Here is a 17,352-nt window from a genome sequence, read left to right as displayed (position 1 = left end):
TATCTTGGGGGAGAACAGATTTTTAAAAACAAAGAAAATTCAAAATTACTGTGCAGAAGGGGATGTCAGCAAGATGGAGAGCTAGAAGATCCCCAAACTCATCTATCCCACAAAAACAACCACCACCACAAAACTACAAACCGAAAGAAATGGCTCAGGGAAAGCTTAGGACACAAAGAAGCAGCAGCAAAAATCAAAGGAACTCAAAAATCAAGGGTGGTCATACAGAAAAGTACAGGAAGCCTGTTGCCGGTGCAAAACATCCATCCGGTCCCCCAGTCGGGAGGGACTGTGTACCTAGAGGCGTCCCCTCCGAAGAAGTCCAGCCTACGGGGAAGAAGTGAGAAGGAGAATCCCAGCCCCGCCCACTGTGGACCTTTGCAGCCCTTGCTCCAGCAGTCTCCCCGTCTTCACTGACCCCAGATGACGGAGGAGCACGGAGCGTCGCCCCTCTGCATTCTGCTCTCCAGACTGGAACTGTTGCCAAGTTGAGACTTGCCGTAAGGGGCCCCAGTTTCTGCCGTGCCCCACTCTAAGGGAGCTGGCACCTTAGCGCCTTGACATGTACCAGGCTGCAGCTGCCGCTGTTCTCAGCCCACCCCGGACCCAGGTGGGGGCTGTGTCCCAACATTGCCAGGGCAACCTCTGCTGCCCTGAGCTCCATCCCCTGGGTAACGAATCATGCTTTGGCTGTCATCATCTAGGCCTTGCTGCCGCAGCCCCGAGTCTCGCCCACCAAGTTCCAGGCTGAGGCTCTGAGTAGCCATGGCTACGGATGCTGCTACAGCCTAGCGCCTGACCTCTAACCCCAGGTGAAGACGCTAGTCTGCTGGCTGCCACTACCATGAGCCCTACTCCCTGGATTCTGTCATGCTTTGATGGTGATTATCAGTGCACTGCTGCTGCCATCACTCACCAGATTCCAGGTCCTCGGCTCTGGGTCTTCATTGCAAGGGTCCTGCTGCTGGCTCTGGGCCCCACCTCATTCCCATCACAGGTCGAGAGTCTGGACCATCATTACTGAGATGAGCTCTCACTGCCCCCTGGGTTCCAGGTCATAACTGTGAACCATCATCGCCACCGGTGCAACTACTACCCCGAGCTCCACCTTCACCATGGCAGATCGCTACTCTGACCCATCATCGCTGGGACCAGGCTGAACTCCAGCCCCGTTCCAGATCGAGGTGCTGAACTATCATTGTCAGAGGTGCTACCTCTACACTGAGTGTCACCTCTGAAGTTTCAGGTTGTGGCTTTGACCGGTCATTGGTGGGAATCAGGCTATTGCTCGTAGCCCCATCCTTCGAGTCCCAGATCAGAAGTGAACTGTCATTGCAGGGTTGTGCTGCTACTGCCCTAGGTTCAGCTCCCCGTGTCCTGACACATGGCTTTAAGAGAACGCCACCAGAGCTGCGCTGAAGCTATCTTTTGCCTTTCCCCTGAGGCCAGGGTTGAAATTTTGACCCACCATCTCCACACATGGCTACTACTGCGCCCTGGCCCCTGGCCCCAAGCCACCGTGCACCTTGTCATCCCAGGCCCCTGCCACTGCTACCTTTCCCCCACTAGCCAGATTCATAGTTGTGAGCCCCTCATATCCAGATACTGGTTCTATGGGGCTATCTACATACACTCACACCCTAGACACCAGCACCAAAGCTGCAGTAGATGCTCCCGGGCCCCAAGACCTGGGTGCTGTGAGAGTTCCACAGGTGCCCGATCTTGGAATGCAGACTCCAATACTGCTCTGAGGGCTCTAAGTGTCAGCATGCCATGACACTAGGCACTGGAGAGCATCTCCTCATCTAGAACTTCCCATGGGCATCAGCGAGAGAGAGGGATGGAGGTCCGGGGGAAGGGAGAGGGAGAGAGAGAGAGAGCAGGAAGATCCTGGCAGTCTTAGGCTCTGGAGATCTTAATAGCCCTACCTGCCACTGCCACCTGCAGGTCATCTGTAGACTTGGCCGTGGAATGCCCCACAGTCTGGCCAATGGCAATCTCAGCCAATGTAGTGACATAAAGACTACACCATGGTGCCTTCCCAGGAACCAAAGATGCTGCATTCCACCCAGCCCGTGTCCTTAGAGCGATCTCCAGGTGAGTCTTTCTCTACTGAAATCAGTCCAAAAAGACTGGAAGAGGTGACTGCATCCTCAGATGTGCAGATCAATGAAAACTCACTAGAAACATGAAAAAGCAAGAAAATGTGACATGACTAAAGGAACAAAATAAGACTCCAGTTACTGGCCCCAAAGAAATGGAGGTCTATGAGTTATCTGAAAAAGAATTCAAAATAATGATTTAAGGAAGCTCAGTAAGACCCAAGAGGATCAACAAACTTACAAAAATAATATATGAACAAAATAAGAAATTCGACAAAGAAATAGAAATCATAAAAAATAACCAAACCAAAATTCAGAAGATGAATAATACAATGAATGAAATGAAAAATGCAATAGACAGCTACAACAGTAGGCTCAATAGTACAGAAGAAATAATCTATGAGCTCGAAGACAGATCTCTTGATATTATCTCATCAGGAAAGAATAAAGAAATTAGAATGAAAAATAGCAAAGAAAGTCTACATGAACTGTGGGAAACAATCAAAAGAAACAATATCTGTATTATGAGAGGAGAGAGAAAGGAGAGAGAAAGAGACAGAACCTTTATGTATAAAATAATGGCTGAAATTTTTTTTCCAAATCTGGGGAGAGATATGGCTATTCAGCTACAGGAAGATTATAGTCAACAATATTGCATTATAAACTTTGGAGATGCTAAGAGACTAGATCTCAACTGTTCTCAACACACAAAAAATGATAAATATGTGACACAATAAAGATATCACTTAATGCTACTGCAGCAATCACACTGCAATATATAAATGTATCAAACAACACGTTTTACACCTTAAAGTCTTACAACATTATATGTCATAATATCTCAAATAATAAACAAGTGGTTTTTTTTTTTTTAATTCCTGTTCAGATCATGTCTCTGCACTGCTCACAAACTTTCCACAACTCTTTATGGCTTACCAAATAAAATCCAACTCTTTAGCCTAACACTCATGGCCTGCTATAAATCTTCGACCTGTTCCCAATCTATTTTTACGGCTTCAAATTTTACTACTTCTCACCAGAAAGCATAGCCAAATCAGATTACTCACCATTTCCCAATACTCTCTATGTTTTCATTATCCAAGACCAGTCATTGGAAAGAAGGGATGCCAGTTTTATACTGGGAAGGGAATGAGAAGCACCTGGAATTCAATAACACACATTCGAATGTCTTCACCGAAGCCGCTTAAAAAAATAAACTGATTTTTGGCTAGAATATGCCCAATCCTTCTCAAAAAAGACAGTTGCGCTTTCTTTTTTTTTTCCCCCTTTTTTTCTCCCCACCTCAGCCGTTCTTTTCTTAAATAGCTTTTGTAAACTGGTAATGAAACTGGAGAAGTAGCATCTTGAGACATACCTACTCGACATGTACCCCACCTGTTCACACTATTTGCTGAGTTAAAGCAAAATAAAAACCAAGATTTTCGTGTCTTATTAGTGACCGATAGCCACTGCGTCACTGACTTCAGTAACACACAGGAAGGTCTGACTAGTCTATGTTGTGAGTGATTAAAAAACAAGGTACTGGACCTTAGAGATGTGATTCCATATGTGAACATAAGCGGACACGCCCCACCTTAAAATGGCTTGTCTTCCAAAGCTTGCAAAGAATTCAAGATGCATTCCTCCCTCTGAAACGATGCCATATAAAGGGTAGCTTGTCTTCCAGGCAAAGCTACGCAAGTCTTTCCATTATTTATCTGAGTGACTGTAACCATATTGCCAATGCATGAGCACTATTTCAGCAATATTTCTGAGTAAGTGGACTTTAATAAGCCAGCCTGAGAACCATTTATAACACTGCCTATGTGGAGAAAAGAATTACGACACAAAAAAAGGGGAAACCACAGCACTAGGAATGTTTTCTCACCCACTATTAATTACTCTCTACCGCACTCCCATGGTCAAAGCAATGAGCCGGCCACGAGCTTACATCTCACAGTTAATCCTGGTGGCTGGTCTCCTCACAATGGAGAGTCCTGATGGCCAACATCTTAACCAAGAAATCGTGATCAGCGTCAGTAATGCTGAGACAAACTTGCCTTCACATGTGATGCAGCAGGAAGTCTCAGCATAACCTACCAAGTATCCCTGATCCTGGCTTCGAATGCCCAGCCATGCTCTGTGTCACAAATGCCACATTTCGACTTCAAAAGGGAAAATGTAACTCTTATTCCTCCAGGCCCTCTAAGAAAATTGCACAGGCCGGCCAGTCACGTGGCTGAGATACTAAGCATTCAGAGACTGAGGGATTACAATGCATAAAAGAAATGAGCATTGCCTAATTCTTACTTGAAAGTGACCGAGTGCGTGAAATGCTATACATTGTAGCAGTTAATAGCATGTCCTCTGGAGCTAGACCGTCAGTTTCAGTCCTGGCTCTGCCACCTTCTAGCTGTGTGACTTTTGGCAAGTTACTTGACCTCTCTGTGCCTCCAGATTTCATCCATGAAACAGGGATAACAGCAGCACCTAGCTGGGAGGTCCATTATAAGGATCATGTTAACATCTGTAAAGGACTTAGAACAGTACTTGGTACGTAGTAAGAGTTAAATACAAGCTTTAAACTAACATAATAGAATATGAAAACTATAAAAATAAAGTCTTGAACTGAGTTTCAAAAGTCATTAAACAGCAAAGGAGAGTTTCCAGTTTGAAGCAATGTCTGGAAAACCACATCGTGCAAGAATAATTGAAAGTCCTGAAAGTTATCCTGAACACGAGAAAGCATGGAGTAGCTCTGAGGGTTGCCGTGTAGAAAAGCAAGCGAGTGCTACAGGGCCCTATAACTGGTCGGCATTGGAGGAAGGTGGACTTCTGCCTGAAATAGCAAGCACTTTCCAATCCCTCACTGGAGAGGTTCAAACTGGGAGGTCCGCCATCAAGCAGAAAGCAGGAGGGCTTCTTGACCAGGCTAGGAGCTCAGGACTGACAGCCTCTCAGCTCCCACATCTGCTTCTGAAAATCGAACATTTGATGATTGAATAGTAAAAAGTATTAACGCACTGATTCCATAATAGAGATTGTGTATATGGCAAGGATTGGACTCTCCTACTTATGCTTCAAATCACAGTCGGCTTGAGACATACCCGCCCAACATGTGCCCCACCTGTTTATACTATTTGTTGAGTTAAAATAAAATAAGAAACCAAGTCCTTCGTGCCTTCTTAGTGTGTACACGTGTGGCCACAGGTGCCAGTTTCTTCTGAGATTAAGAGCACTGAGAAAGTATCTTTCAGGATGAAAACAGACACAAGGACTGACACCTTTAGTACAATGGCGCCGAGTCAAGCTATGATGTGACGAGGAAACAAATAAGCAACTCCAAACCATTTTCTCTTAAGTTCACAGTACCTGCTGTCACCACAATCCCGATGCAGAAAAAGTGATGCTATGGTGTCGTGTCCCTTCAAAATCACGGTCTCCACTCTATACTTAAACATATAAATATGGGGCCCTATACCCAATGCCTCTCATTTCCCCTTCCATATATATTCCCCACTCTTTTCCACCGTTTTCTTTCCTAGAAAGCTGACTCGTATGTGTTAACATCAACAGGGCTCCCACAGCCTCTGGCTTCACCTTGGGTTTGGCCTCCCTACTGAAGATCAGAAGAGGAAAGTCTGGTTATGTAATCCCCTGGGGCTTGCTCTCTCTGTGAGATCTCGTCCACTAAAGGTCTCTGCACCGATTAAGAAAGCTTTTCTTATGTGACGTATTTGTTGTTGGCCTTAGGTTTTTTTTTCTCTAACCATTGGGGTGCCCCTACACCCAGACTATATCTTTACAATAAGGCCCTTTGCAAATCTACCATCCTCAAATAATCTTCTTTTTTTTTTTTAGGCGAGGCAACTCTTGGTTGACCTCACAGATTGCAAAGACCTTGTCAGCTTAGAATACCTTATTTTTTTTTATTTTTTATGCCTACAGCACCTGATCTTCCTAGGAGGTCTCCCATCCAAGTACTAACCAGGCCCGACCCTGCTTAGCTTCCGAGATCAGACGTGATTGGGCACATTCAGGGTGGCATGGCCGTAGACTTCGAATAATCTTAATTGAAATGCTTCATCCATTTTTTCCTTGGGCCCCTGACTGATATGCATCTCAAGTTTCAACGAATCGCAGTCAGACCCAGAAAGAAGATCCATTTGGCACTTACTTGCTACTTAGGTTGACCCATTATGAAATTGCTTTTATTCTGCCATTTTGAACCGGAAAAATGACAGCTTCATAACGATCCAACTTAACACTGTTCACACATATAGTTCTCATCTGTTGATGGTCAAAATGCTGGGCCAGGAAGCAAAAGTGTAAAAAACATCTTTATTATGTGAAGCGGAAATTGTTCCCTGTAGCTTTTCCTTAAGAACATGGAATCAAAGACTGGTGTTCTAGACCCAGCTCTACTATTAATTTGCTATAAGGCCTTAGAAAAGTCAGTTTTCCTTTCCGTATCTCAATTCCTTTATGCACAAAATAAGGCTCAGACTAGATGTTCTCAATGGGTTTTTCCATGTCTGCTATTCTAAAACCAGAATCCCATATCTCTAACTATACCATCAGTTCTTTGCAAACAAGGACTGTACCCCAAAGTGTTGTCCAAGGTTCCCTACATCAGAATCATCTGGGGCATTTTATAATATGCATATTTTAGGAACAGTCCCTGGAGGTACTCATCCATCATCTGCAGGTGTGGAGCCCACTCCCCTGCTCACACATACTGAACGCCGAGACCCATTGCATTTAGCCTATGATTTATACAAAGTACTGAGCAATAAACCACTATTGATTGTCGAAGCTGCTTGAGTAGACGACCCAGTTGATTTAAGTGAATAAACCACTAAAGGTAGATAAGAATGCAGCAAATAGACTTTTCCCAACACACACACACACACAACATTAAGAAAGTATGAAAACAAGCAAACAAAAAGAAGCAGCACTTCTGTGAAGTATCAGAATTACCAGCATATATATATTTATTTATTATTATTTATATATATAAATATATATATTTATATATATATATTTATATATATTTTTATATATATATATTTATATATATATATATATATATATATATATATATAAATAATCTATCATATATTTTAAACTCGTAATGGTTCCCTTATCTCCAGCCAATGTAATTACAGTGCCAACCCTAATATTTGGAGCCAGGCTTTTAGTCGTCTCATCTCTCCAAAGCATGAATTGTATTGGACTTGGAAGAAAGTAAATAACAACAACAAACCTGTTTCTAAGCCCCTTCTGTATTAAGTCTAAACACTTTTCTCCGCTTTTTCAAGTAGGATCTCTTCACCTCCTCTTGAATATAATTATTGAAAGACTTGGCGATCTGATTTTCTAAGCATCAACAGAATATAAACAGACCAATGTGAACAGAAGTGACGACACCGAAGGTGGAAGTCCAAAAAGACAAAAAGCAGATGTAGTATGAATATAATGAATGTTCTTTATGATAACCAAAGTCCCCAACAAAAGGGATTATTCTGTTCAAAATCCTTATTTTGGATTATAAGAAAGGATGCAATACACTTTTAGAGAACTTTACTCTCCGGGTTAAAATTAAAAAGGCTTTGACACTTGAAGAAGTGAGGTTCATTTATTTAAAACATCCATCTTATTTAGAACATGTAGCATGGCCCAGTGAACACCAATATACATGAAGGGTTAATCAAACAGAATTAGTCTATTTTTCCAGACTGGGGTAAAGAACAGAAAGGATATTGTGGGTCGTTTCTAAGGACATATTAGTCTGGTTCTATAGCCCTCGGCCCCAGAGATTACTGCTAGAAGAGATTATGATAGAAGGTGGAAAGACTCAGAATACTTTAAAATAATCAACCGTGCAAACATAATTAGGAACAAGTCTTAAAGTTTCCAAGAATAGGGGACAGTAGCGAAATGTCAAACAACAACAGAAAAACTACTACCAAAGAATCAAATATACTGTGTGATACAGAAATATTTCAAGGCTACGGGAATTATTTCTACTAATGGTATTCCCTGAATGAAATGGGATTTCAAAATCTAAAGTTCAATATAGCTGAAGAACACAGAATTTGGTGAAAGGAGGACTAAAAAATAAGGCTGAAAAGATCGGTAGAGGCTGGGTCATAACAGGCCTTATAGAAATCACATTAAGGAGTTTAGATTTTAATCTAAGGACAACAGAAATCCATTAAATTACTCCAAACAGGATAAATATGTCTCAACATGCATTGTAGAAGAAACACTGGCTATAGAGTGACAGTTAATTTGGATGAGAGCAAGACTTCAGAAAGTAAGACCAGTTAGAGATTCTTACAGTAATCCAAACAAAAGACAACATTGGATTAAACTGGGGTGGTGGCAAAAAGTTAGGGAAAAAAGTAGATGAATCCATGGGGTATGGGATGTAAAAATGACAGATCATGGTGACTGATTCAATCTGGAGAGTGAACGGTAGAAAATTAACAAAAGTGATTCCGCTTTCCGGATGGGGTGAATGGTGGTTCTATTGCATAAAACAAGGAAAAATGGAAAAGTAACATGTTATGTTTGTCTGCTGTTTGGTTTTTGTTCTTTCTACTTTTAGAGTTGGGGGAGGGAGATGGAGATAATGAAACTAGTTTGGATATGCTTAGTTTAGGTAGTTTATGAAATAGCCAAGTGGATGTGTCCAATACGTAGCTGGATATAGAAGTCTGACACTCAAGAGAAGTTAGGTTAGGTACAGCGATTGAGATGAAAGTCATTGGCATATATGCATAAGTTAACAATGTTATGGCAATAGATGAAATCTCTTAGAGTTTGTATAGTAAGTGGAGTACATAGAACAAAATGAAAATACCAATACCTGAGCAATGAACGAAAGAAGAGAAGATTACCAAAGAGATTACAAAAGATCTTTATATCACAAAAGCCTTTGCTATAGCTGTGCAGTACTGTGAAAGATACTATAGAAAGCGTAGCCATTAAAGTATGAAGGAACCCAGGTATAGGACTTACTGTTGGAACTATGCCCAGACCTCTTTCACTGAAGGAAGCCGAGGAGGTTATACCTTCCTCTAGTCAGGTCTCAGGCAATGATTGATTGAGATGAGGCTACAAAAGCCCAGGCCCCTTACCTCAAGGTGGACCAAATCTGTAGTGCCATCCATGTTTCAGATCTCTCTGCGGGCTCAAATGGAGGCTACACTTTAAGTGAAATCACGCCTTTCCTTTACTTCTTCTCCTTCCCAACTCACTTCCCTTAGTTGCTTACAAATTTCTCTGAGAGTATATTCTCAAGAAATCATTCGCTTAAGAATCCTTATCTCAGGCCCTGCTTCTAGAGAATTTAATCTAAGAACCAGAGAATTGTTGTGTCTCTGGAGTCAAAGAAAGAATTATGTTTAAACTCACATTTACAGTTTATGCATATATATGGATGCTTTATCTCATAATAAAAAGAAGTTAAGGAGGGAGGAAAGAGTCAACAATGTTGAATGCTGCTACACGCTACTAAAGAAACTAAGTTACGTAAGAACAGACAAGTGTTCATTTTAGCAACGGAGCCAACATTGGCCATCTTGGTTATAGAAGTCGCCTTAGAGTCATGGGGTTGGCTGAGTGGTGGAGCGGAGTGAGAGGTAAGTAGAGACAATAAAGAAAGACACTTCAAGAAGTGTGACTGTGAAGAAGAGGAAAGACTTAAAGCACCATATGGAGGGAAGATTTTAAAATTCAAGATGGAAGATTCTTGATCACATTTAAATGCTAATGGGACAGAGCCAATAAAAAGGAACACGTTGAAGATCTAAGAGAGAGTGAGAACAAATGGCTGGAGAGAAAGGCTTTGGAAGATGTTACAGAGAGAATTCAAGCATGGGCTAGGGAGTTGCCCAAGAACACCTTTGAGATCTCTTTCTTCCTTGAGACTCTGAGCTGATGATGTGTTTCCAAATATAATGCAATGTCTAGGTATCAGGGACCAGAGTACTTTCGTTCACCTGGGGAAAAAAATCCAAATGTTTGATCCAAGGCAGGAATTTATCCCAGTACTTTTTTGTTCTAGGAATTAAGGGTTCTTACCCGCCAATATCCTGCTTCACAAAGTCCCCAGGTTCCTGTCGTCTTGACTCTCCTTGGCCAGTTGTCCCAGGGAGAATATGAACCAGGAAGAGAAGCCCAAGGTTGGTCATATAGAAGCGACTCATTTGTGATATTATCATCTTCTTAGGCACCGATTTGGAGACTCCTGTGAAATGCATATTCGAGGAAAGAAGAAGGAGAAAGGAGTAGAAGACAAAGGGAGAGAGGAAAAAGAAAATTTTTAAAGATTTTAACTCCTTTAGAGCCTTTTAACTTCCCTAGTATCCAGCTACTAAATGCTTAATGTGACAGTCCCCTTCCCCCAGTTAATCAATGCCACCCAAATTCACTCCTGACATACTCCTTTTTGAATATACCAGAGCCCGTCTAAGAAAAAAGTAGTGTAAAGAGCTCCAAATCAGTACTCAGCATCTTAGGTTGCAGTTCCATGCCTTTCCCTGTCTTCCTATAACTAGGTGGGTCATGGAACTGCTCTCAGCCTCAGTTACCTCTTAGAATCTAAAAAACAGAAAGCTTAAAATAACCTCTCCTGTCTTCATCTTATTTTTCCCCAGTTCTGTCTGATCTTTACTATCACAAATGCCTTTGCCATACTTAACTGGAACACTGTAGTAAATACCAGAATGTTAAGACCTGGAGTCTCTTTATAGCATATTTAGGATTGATTCTCATCTTGATGCAGTTAAGCAATTTTCCAAACGATCAAATGGCCTGAGGTAGATAGACTGTATCCTCTGAATCAGGCTGAGAAAATGCTGAATGATGAGACACATTGACTCTTGAATAGGAACGCAATGTTTCTCCATAAAGAGATATTTGAGGGCGAAGCCAGCTCTGTATAGGGGCCACGACATAAAGAAGAAATCCAAGCCTAGCTTCCTAGTACACAAGTCCCAAAGGGGTCGGCAAACTATACTGATGACAGAATTATGTGATTTAGAGTTGCCTACATGCAAGGCTGTTGTATGAACTCTGGGCAGGTGGAGGTTTACACTACACACGGGGTTAAGAAAACAGCATAAAGTGGGACTTGCTTGCTATCTCTAAACCCTACGGCTTCTTTGAATTTGAGACATTGACCACTTGAAGGAGAGCTAACTGATCTAACACCATGCTCTTTTCAGTCATATCAGAGGTTTCACTTTCAGAGGAAATAGAAGAATATGAAACTCTTTCCTAAGGAAAGTTCATGCAAGAGATTAATATAATGTGTAAAATAGATACATGCTGGAGAGCTATTCTGGTAGATGAGAAGATGAAGAACGAGTCTTTCTAAACTGAGCCCATCCATCAAAAAGCAGCCACTAGGTTCTATGTTAGATTGTCTTCTTGAATCTGTGTGAGAAAACAGTTATTTGCAGTTGCTACTTCAGCATTTTACAGTCTGACAGCCGTAATCACACCCAGAGTCTGGACATTTGGATAAAGACCCCGCTTAGGAGTCCCACCACGAGTTCTTGCTTTCCTTTTACTGGGGCACCTTTTTAAATAACCACTTACGATTGAGACCACGAAAAGTTAGTGACCTCTGCTCCAACTACCTTGTAAATAACAGGTGCTTGCTACCCTGCTCTCTATCTCCCCCTTGCTTGTCACTTGGGATGGAGGACTGTCCTTCCCTGAGCTCATTGCCCTCCTCTTTCTGGGATCTGTAAGTGATAAATCTTATGACTCTATTTCCTCTGTGTGAGTATATTGAAACCGTGCCTGAAGGGATTAATAAATGCAAATTGGTAGAAATACAAATTGGTAGTTACAAAGTAGTCACGGGAATGTAAAGTACAGCATAGGGAATATAGTCAATAATAATGTAATAACTATGTATCTTACCAGGTGGGTACTAAAGTAATCAAGGGAATCATTTCATAAATTATATAAATGTCTAACCACTATGCTGTACACCTGAAACTAACACAATAATGAATGTCATCTGTAATTGAAAAAAAATTTTTTTAATTAAAAAAAGACTAATAGAAAGAAAACAACAACCTGGGATTGTCACTTCTCAAAGCGGGAGCTCAGATGATGAGGGCGGTACCTACCAATCCCATGTGGCTGGCTTGTGCCTCCTCATTCAGCAGGTAATAATCTACATATTGTTAATTTAATACACCAGCTACAGGCCCCCCAACACAATCAGTTATAGGCATAGAAAACTATGATACTGGAGAAGATGGACTTCTGACATGAGGAAATGTCCACATTAGATAGATTAGATAGATTAGATAGAAAGTCATAATATCAGGTTGTATCATAGAAAATCATGAACCAACATGTGACAATTTTTGTTTCAGCAAACGATCATTTCTTATTGTCAGTCTATGTGTGGTGACATTCATGATTCATAAGCTGTACAAGAGTTGATGGTCATTTTACAGAAATTAACAGAAACGACGGTTCAGAAAACCATAGCACATGAGTAAGGAAATTTGGTGCATGAGCAGACAACTCTGAGGCATGAGGAACAAATGAAGAGACAAAGAAACATGTCCCATATGAAAGAACTGAACAAGGTTCCAGAAAAACAACTCGACGAAATGGAGACAAGCAATCTATAAGATGCAGAGTTCAAAACACTGGTGATAAGCATGCTCAACGAACTTAGGAGAAGAACAGTTGAATTCAGTGAGGACTTTAACAGAGAGATACAACACATAAAAATGGAGATAGAAAACATGAAAAAGAACCAGTCAGAAATGAAGAATACAATAATAGAAATGAAGAATACCTTAGGAAGAATCAACAGTAGATAGACGAAGCAGAGGATCGAATCAGCAATTTAGAAGATAAGGTAGCAGAAAACATCCCAACAGAACAGCAACAAGAAAAAAGATTTATCAAAAATTGAGGATAGCTTAAGGGGCCTCTGGGATAATAACAAGTGTACCAACATTCGCATCATAGGGCTACCGGAGAGAGAAAAAAGAGAGAGCAAGGAATTGAAAACTTATTTCAAGAAATAATGACAGAAAATTTCCCTAACCTGGGGAAGGAAATAGACATACAAGTCCAGGAAGTACAGAGAGTCTCAAAAAAGATGAGTCCAAGGAGGCCTACACCAAGACACATCATAATTAAAATGCCGAAGGTTAAAGGCAAAGAGAAAATCTTAGAAGCGGCAAGAGAAAAGCAGTTAGTTACCTACAATGGAGCACCCATAAGATAGCAGCTGATTTCTCAAAAGAAACTCTGCAGGCCAGAGAGACTGGCATGAAATATTCAAAGTGATGAAAAGCACCGACCTACAACCAAGATTACTCTATCCAGCAAAGCTATTATTTAGAATCAAAGGACAGATAAAGAGCTTCCCAGACAAGAAAAAGCTAAAGGAGTTCATCACCACCAAACCAGTATTATAGGAAATGTTGGAGAGACTTCTTTAAGAAAAAGAAAAAATAAGATAAAAAATATAAATAGTAAAATGGCAATAACTACATAACTACCAACAACTACTTTGAATGTAAATAAATTAGGTGCTCCAATCAAAAGATACAGTGGCTGAATGGAGAAGAAAACAAGACCCTTTTATATATGCTGCCTATAAGAGACTCACTTCAGATCGAAAGTCACACAGACTAAAAGGGCTGGAAAAAAAATATTTAATGAAAATAGAAAAAAAAAGGCTGGGGTAGCAATACTTATATCAGAAAAAAATAGACTTTAACAACAAAGGCTATAAGAGACAAAGAAGGACCCGGTCATCTCATTTCTGGGTACTTCGCTGGAGTAACCCAAAATGCTACTTCGAAAGGACATGTGAATCATCCATATGTTCATTGCAGCATTATTTACAATAGTCAAGATACGTAGGCAACCTGGGTGTCCATCAGTGGATGAGTGGATAAAGAAGAGGTGGTACATATATAAAATGAAATATTACTCAGCCATAAAAAAGAATGAAATGTTGCCATCTGCAACAACATGGATAGACCTAGAGGGTATTGTGCTGAGTGGAGTAAGCCAGACAGAGAAAGACAAATGCCATATGATTTCACTTACATGTGGAATCTAAAGAACAAAAACAAATAAAACAGGAACAAACTCAGATACAGAGAACATTTTGATGATTGCCAAATGGGAGGGGTTTGGGGTAAAAAAGGGGAAGGGATTAAGAAGTACAGACTGGTAGTTACAAAATAGGCCCCGGGGTGGGGGGGATGTGGAGTACAGCATAGGGAATATAGTAATATTGTAATAACTTGTATCATGTCAGGTGGGTACTAGACTTATTGAGGGTTCACTCTGCAAGTTATACAAATGTCTAATCGCTATGTTGTACACCTGAAACTAACATGTATCATATGCCAACTGTAAATGAAAAATTAAAATATTTAAAAAAGACATTGGTGCATGATCAAAAGCATGCCATTGGACTATTACACAACAATATGAGTATACTTTACTAAACTGTACATTTAAAATGGTTAAGATTTGTTATGTGTTTTTTTACAATAATTAAATTTTTTTAATTAAAAAATAAAAAACATGCCACTGGAACAGGTAGCCTTAGTAAGTTAGCAAATTTCTACAAAACAAGACTCTAACAGAGAAATGTAGCACATTAGCAGATATCAAAGAGCATCAAATGAACATGTGCTCAGATGACCATCAACTAAGTGCAGACAAGGACTGCAGGAAAGCAAAAACCCAAACTTCTTGTTATGACAAACTTGGTGAACTTTCAAGTTACCGTAGTGCATAAACTGAAAATCATAACATTTGACCAAAGAGCCTTTGAACATGATAAGATATTCATGTAGCCAGTGACAAATGTGGTGCATGCTTAGACAATCGTGATGCATATGAAGAAGTTTTAGGTATGTTAGTCTTTAAGTGTGATGTGTGCACATACAGCATTAAGCGACATGGTTTAGGAGATGGCCATGCTAGGGGTATAGAATACATACAATGGTGCAGGAACAGAGGACCATGGCCCAAAGAGCAGGCAAACATACTCAAAAATTTTTCACTGGAGCAGACAGGTAATATAGAGATGCAAGTGGCCACAGTGAAGAATCGATATCTTCCAAGTCATAATGACCATGGTGAATAAAAAACTATATCATACGAACAAATATAAGACATACGTCAATGGTGAAGAAACTAAAAATTACAGCAACAATCATATAATGACATGAATATTCAAACAACTATGCTGCACGAACAGAATGCTAGTTTTAAAGTTAGTATAAAGAAGCCAGCCAACATCACAAAAGTAGACAACCATGGTATATGCTTATATAAGTATAGCAGGATAAACACCAACAATATATGAGCTTACGACCAATGAGCATATTCAGATAACCATGCGCACAAAAGCAGATACTTGTGGTAGGAGCAGACTGGCTAGAAAATGGGAGGAGGCAACCTGTGCAGGCTCAGATAATCCTGGTGTTAGAATGGATTATCTACATCCCATGAACACACAATCCTGACACATGCTGAAGCCACCATAATGTGATCACACAGCCAAAACTCAACCAAATCTCTCAGCTCAAGAGCTAAAGAGGGTACAAGGAACAAACCAGAGGGAAATATCATCTATAAGCTGATGACTTGTAAATTAGTATCTCCACATCAATTGTCTCCTGCAACCCATATCTGCACTTAGATGTCTGAGAAGCATATTAAACCTAACACGTTCACATCTGAGATTTAGATATCTACCTCCACGCACACACATGCAGACTTGGTCCTCCTATAGTCTTTCCCATCTAAGGTAATTGTAACTCCATCCTTCCATCTGCTCAGAGTAAAAACTCTGTCATTCTTGACTCCTTTTTCACTCTCATACCCCACATCCAATCCATCAGCAAGTCTCACTGGCCTTCCATTCAAAAGGAAACATCCAGAATAAAACCGCTGGTCATCACCTCTTCTGCTACCACTCTGGCTCTTCATCTCTTGCTGAAATTATTATAAAAGCCTCTCGACTGGTCTTGCTGCCTCTGTCCTTGGTCCCCTACACTCTGTTCTCTATACAGCATAGTATAGAGATGTTTAATGTGATTTTTTATTTTTCAAATACAGTTGACATACAGTATTATACCAGTTTCAGGTGTACAACATAATGATCGGACATTTATATAAGTTATGAGGTTATCGCTCCGATAAATCTAGTACCCATCTGACACCACACACAGTTGTTACAAAGTTATTGACTATATTCCCTATGCTGTACTTTATACCTCCATAACTATTTTGTAACTACCGATTTATACTTCTTAATCTCTTCCCCTTAACAGAGTGATTGTTTAAAGTATTAAGTCAACCACGTCTTCCTCTGCTCCAAATTTTCCAGTTGCTTCCAGTTACAAAAGCCTTATTATGATCTAGAAGGACCTACATGATCTAATCCCCAAATAGCTGGCTAACCTTATCCTCCACCACCCTCCTCTCTCGATCACTCACTCCACTTCAGGAAGCGTGGCCTCCTTGCAGCTCACCAAATATGCCAGGCATGCTCCAGCTCTACGGCCTTCGTACATGCTATTGCCTCCACCTGGCATATTTCGCTATCAAATTCCAGATAATTTGCTCCTCCTCTCACTTCAAGTTTTTATTCAAATATCACCTTTCTCACTGATGCCCTCCGTGACTACCCTATATAAAATTTTAATCCTTCCACACATCGCAGATTCCTACACAATCCTCTGCTCTATCTTTCCTCCTTAGCACTTGTAACACACATTTTGTATTTTTTTGTTATTGTCTGTGTCCCTAGCTCAATGGAGACAAAGAATTTTATTTGTTATATTCACAGATATATGCCCAATGCATAGAGGAGTATCTGATAAATGTGTACTTAATAGTTAATGAATGAGTAAACGAATGTCATTTTAAAAAGTGACAATATTAAATGACGTAAGAAGGTATAAGAGATCGTGTGCAGGAACCCACCAGATCAAGAGACTACTTGGCGTTACCAATTACTAGTCGTGTTAGACTTCAAAGACCTCCTTCTTCGATGTAAAATACAGATAATAATACTCATCGTAAAATAAAGGCCATATACGGCAAGCCCTCAGCCAACACTCTACTTGATGGTGAAAAACTAAAAACCTTCCCTCTAAGATCAGGAACAAGACAAGGCTGTCCACTATCGTCACTCTTATTCAGTATAACATTGGACGTCCTA

The 17,352-nt window shown here is 40.5% G+C and overlaps 1 protein-coding gene and 1 non-coding gene across 2 annotated transcripts in view; both read right to left on the bottom strand.

Annotated features, from left to right (window-relative positions):
- GABRA3 (gamma-aminobutyric acid type A receptor subunit alpha3) overlaps positions 1–10,359 on the bottom strand; it is a 117,761-nt gene extending 107,402 nt beyond the window's left edge. Inside the window, exon 1 of the mRNA XM_039873944.1 lies at positions 10,194–10,359. Within this exon, the coding sequence (XP_039729878.1) occupies positions 10,194–10,333 (140 nt within the window). The 5' untranslated portion in view covers positions 10,334–10,359. The remainder of the gene's footprint in view (positions 1–10,193) is intronic.
- On the bottom strand, positions 6,042–6,160 carry LOC120611512 (5S ribosomal RNA). The gene has a single exon (XR_005655218.1). It is a non-coding gene; the product is annotated as a 5S ribosomal RNA (ribosomal RNA).
- Positions 10,360–17,352: the final 6,993 nt, after the last annotated feature.

Source organism: Pteropus medius, unplaced genomic scaffold (genome assembly GCF_902729225.1).
Source record: "Pteropus medius unplaced genomic scaffold, Ma_sr-lr_union100, whole genome shotgun sequence".
Lineage (NCBI taxonomy): Eukaryota > Metazoa > Chordata > Mammalia > Chiroptera > Pteropodidae > Pteropus > Pteropus medius.
Note: the sequence above shows the minus strand (reverse complement) of the source record. Positions and strands in the feature narration are given on the sequence as shown.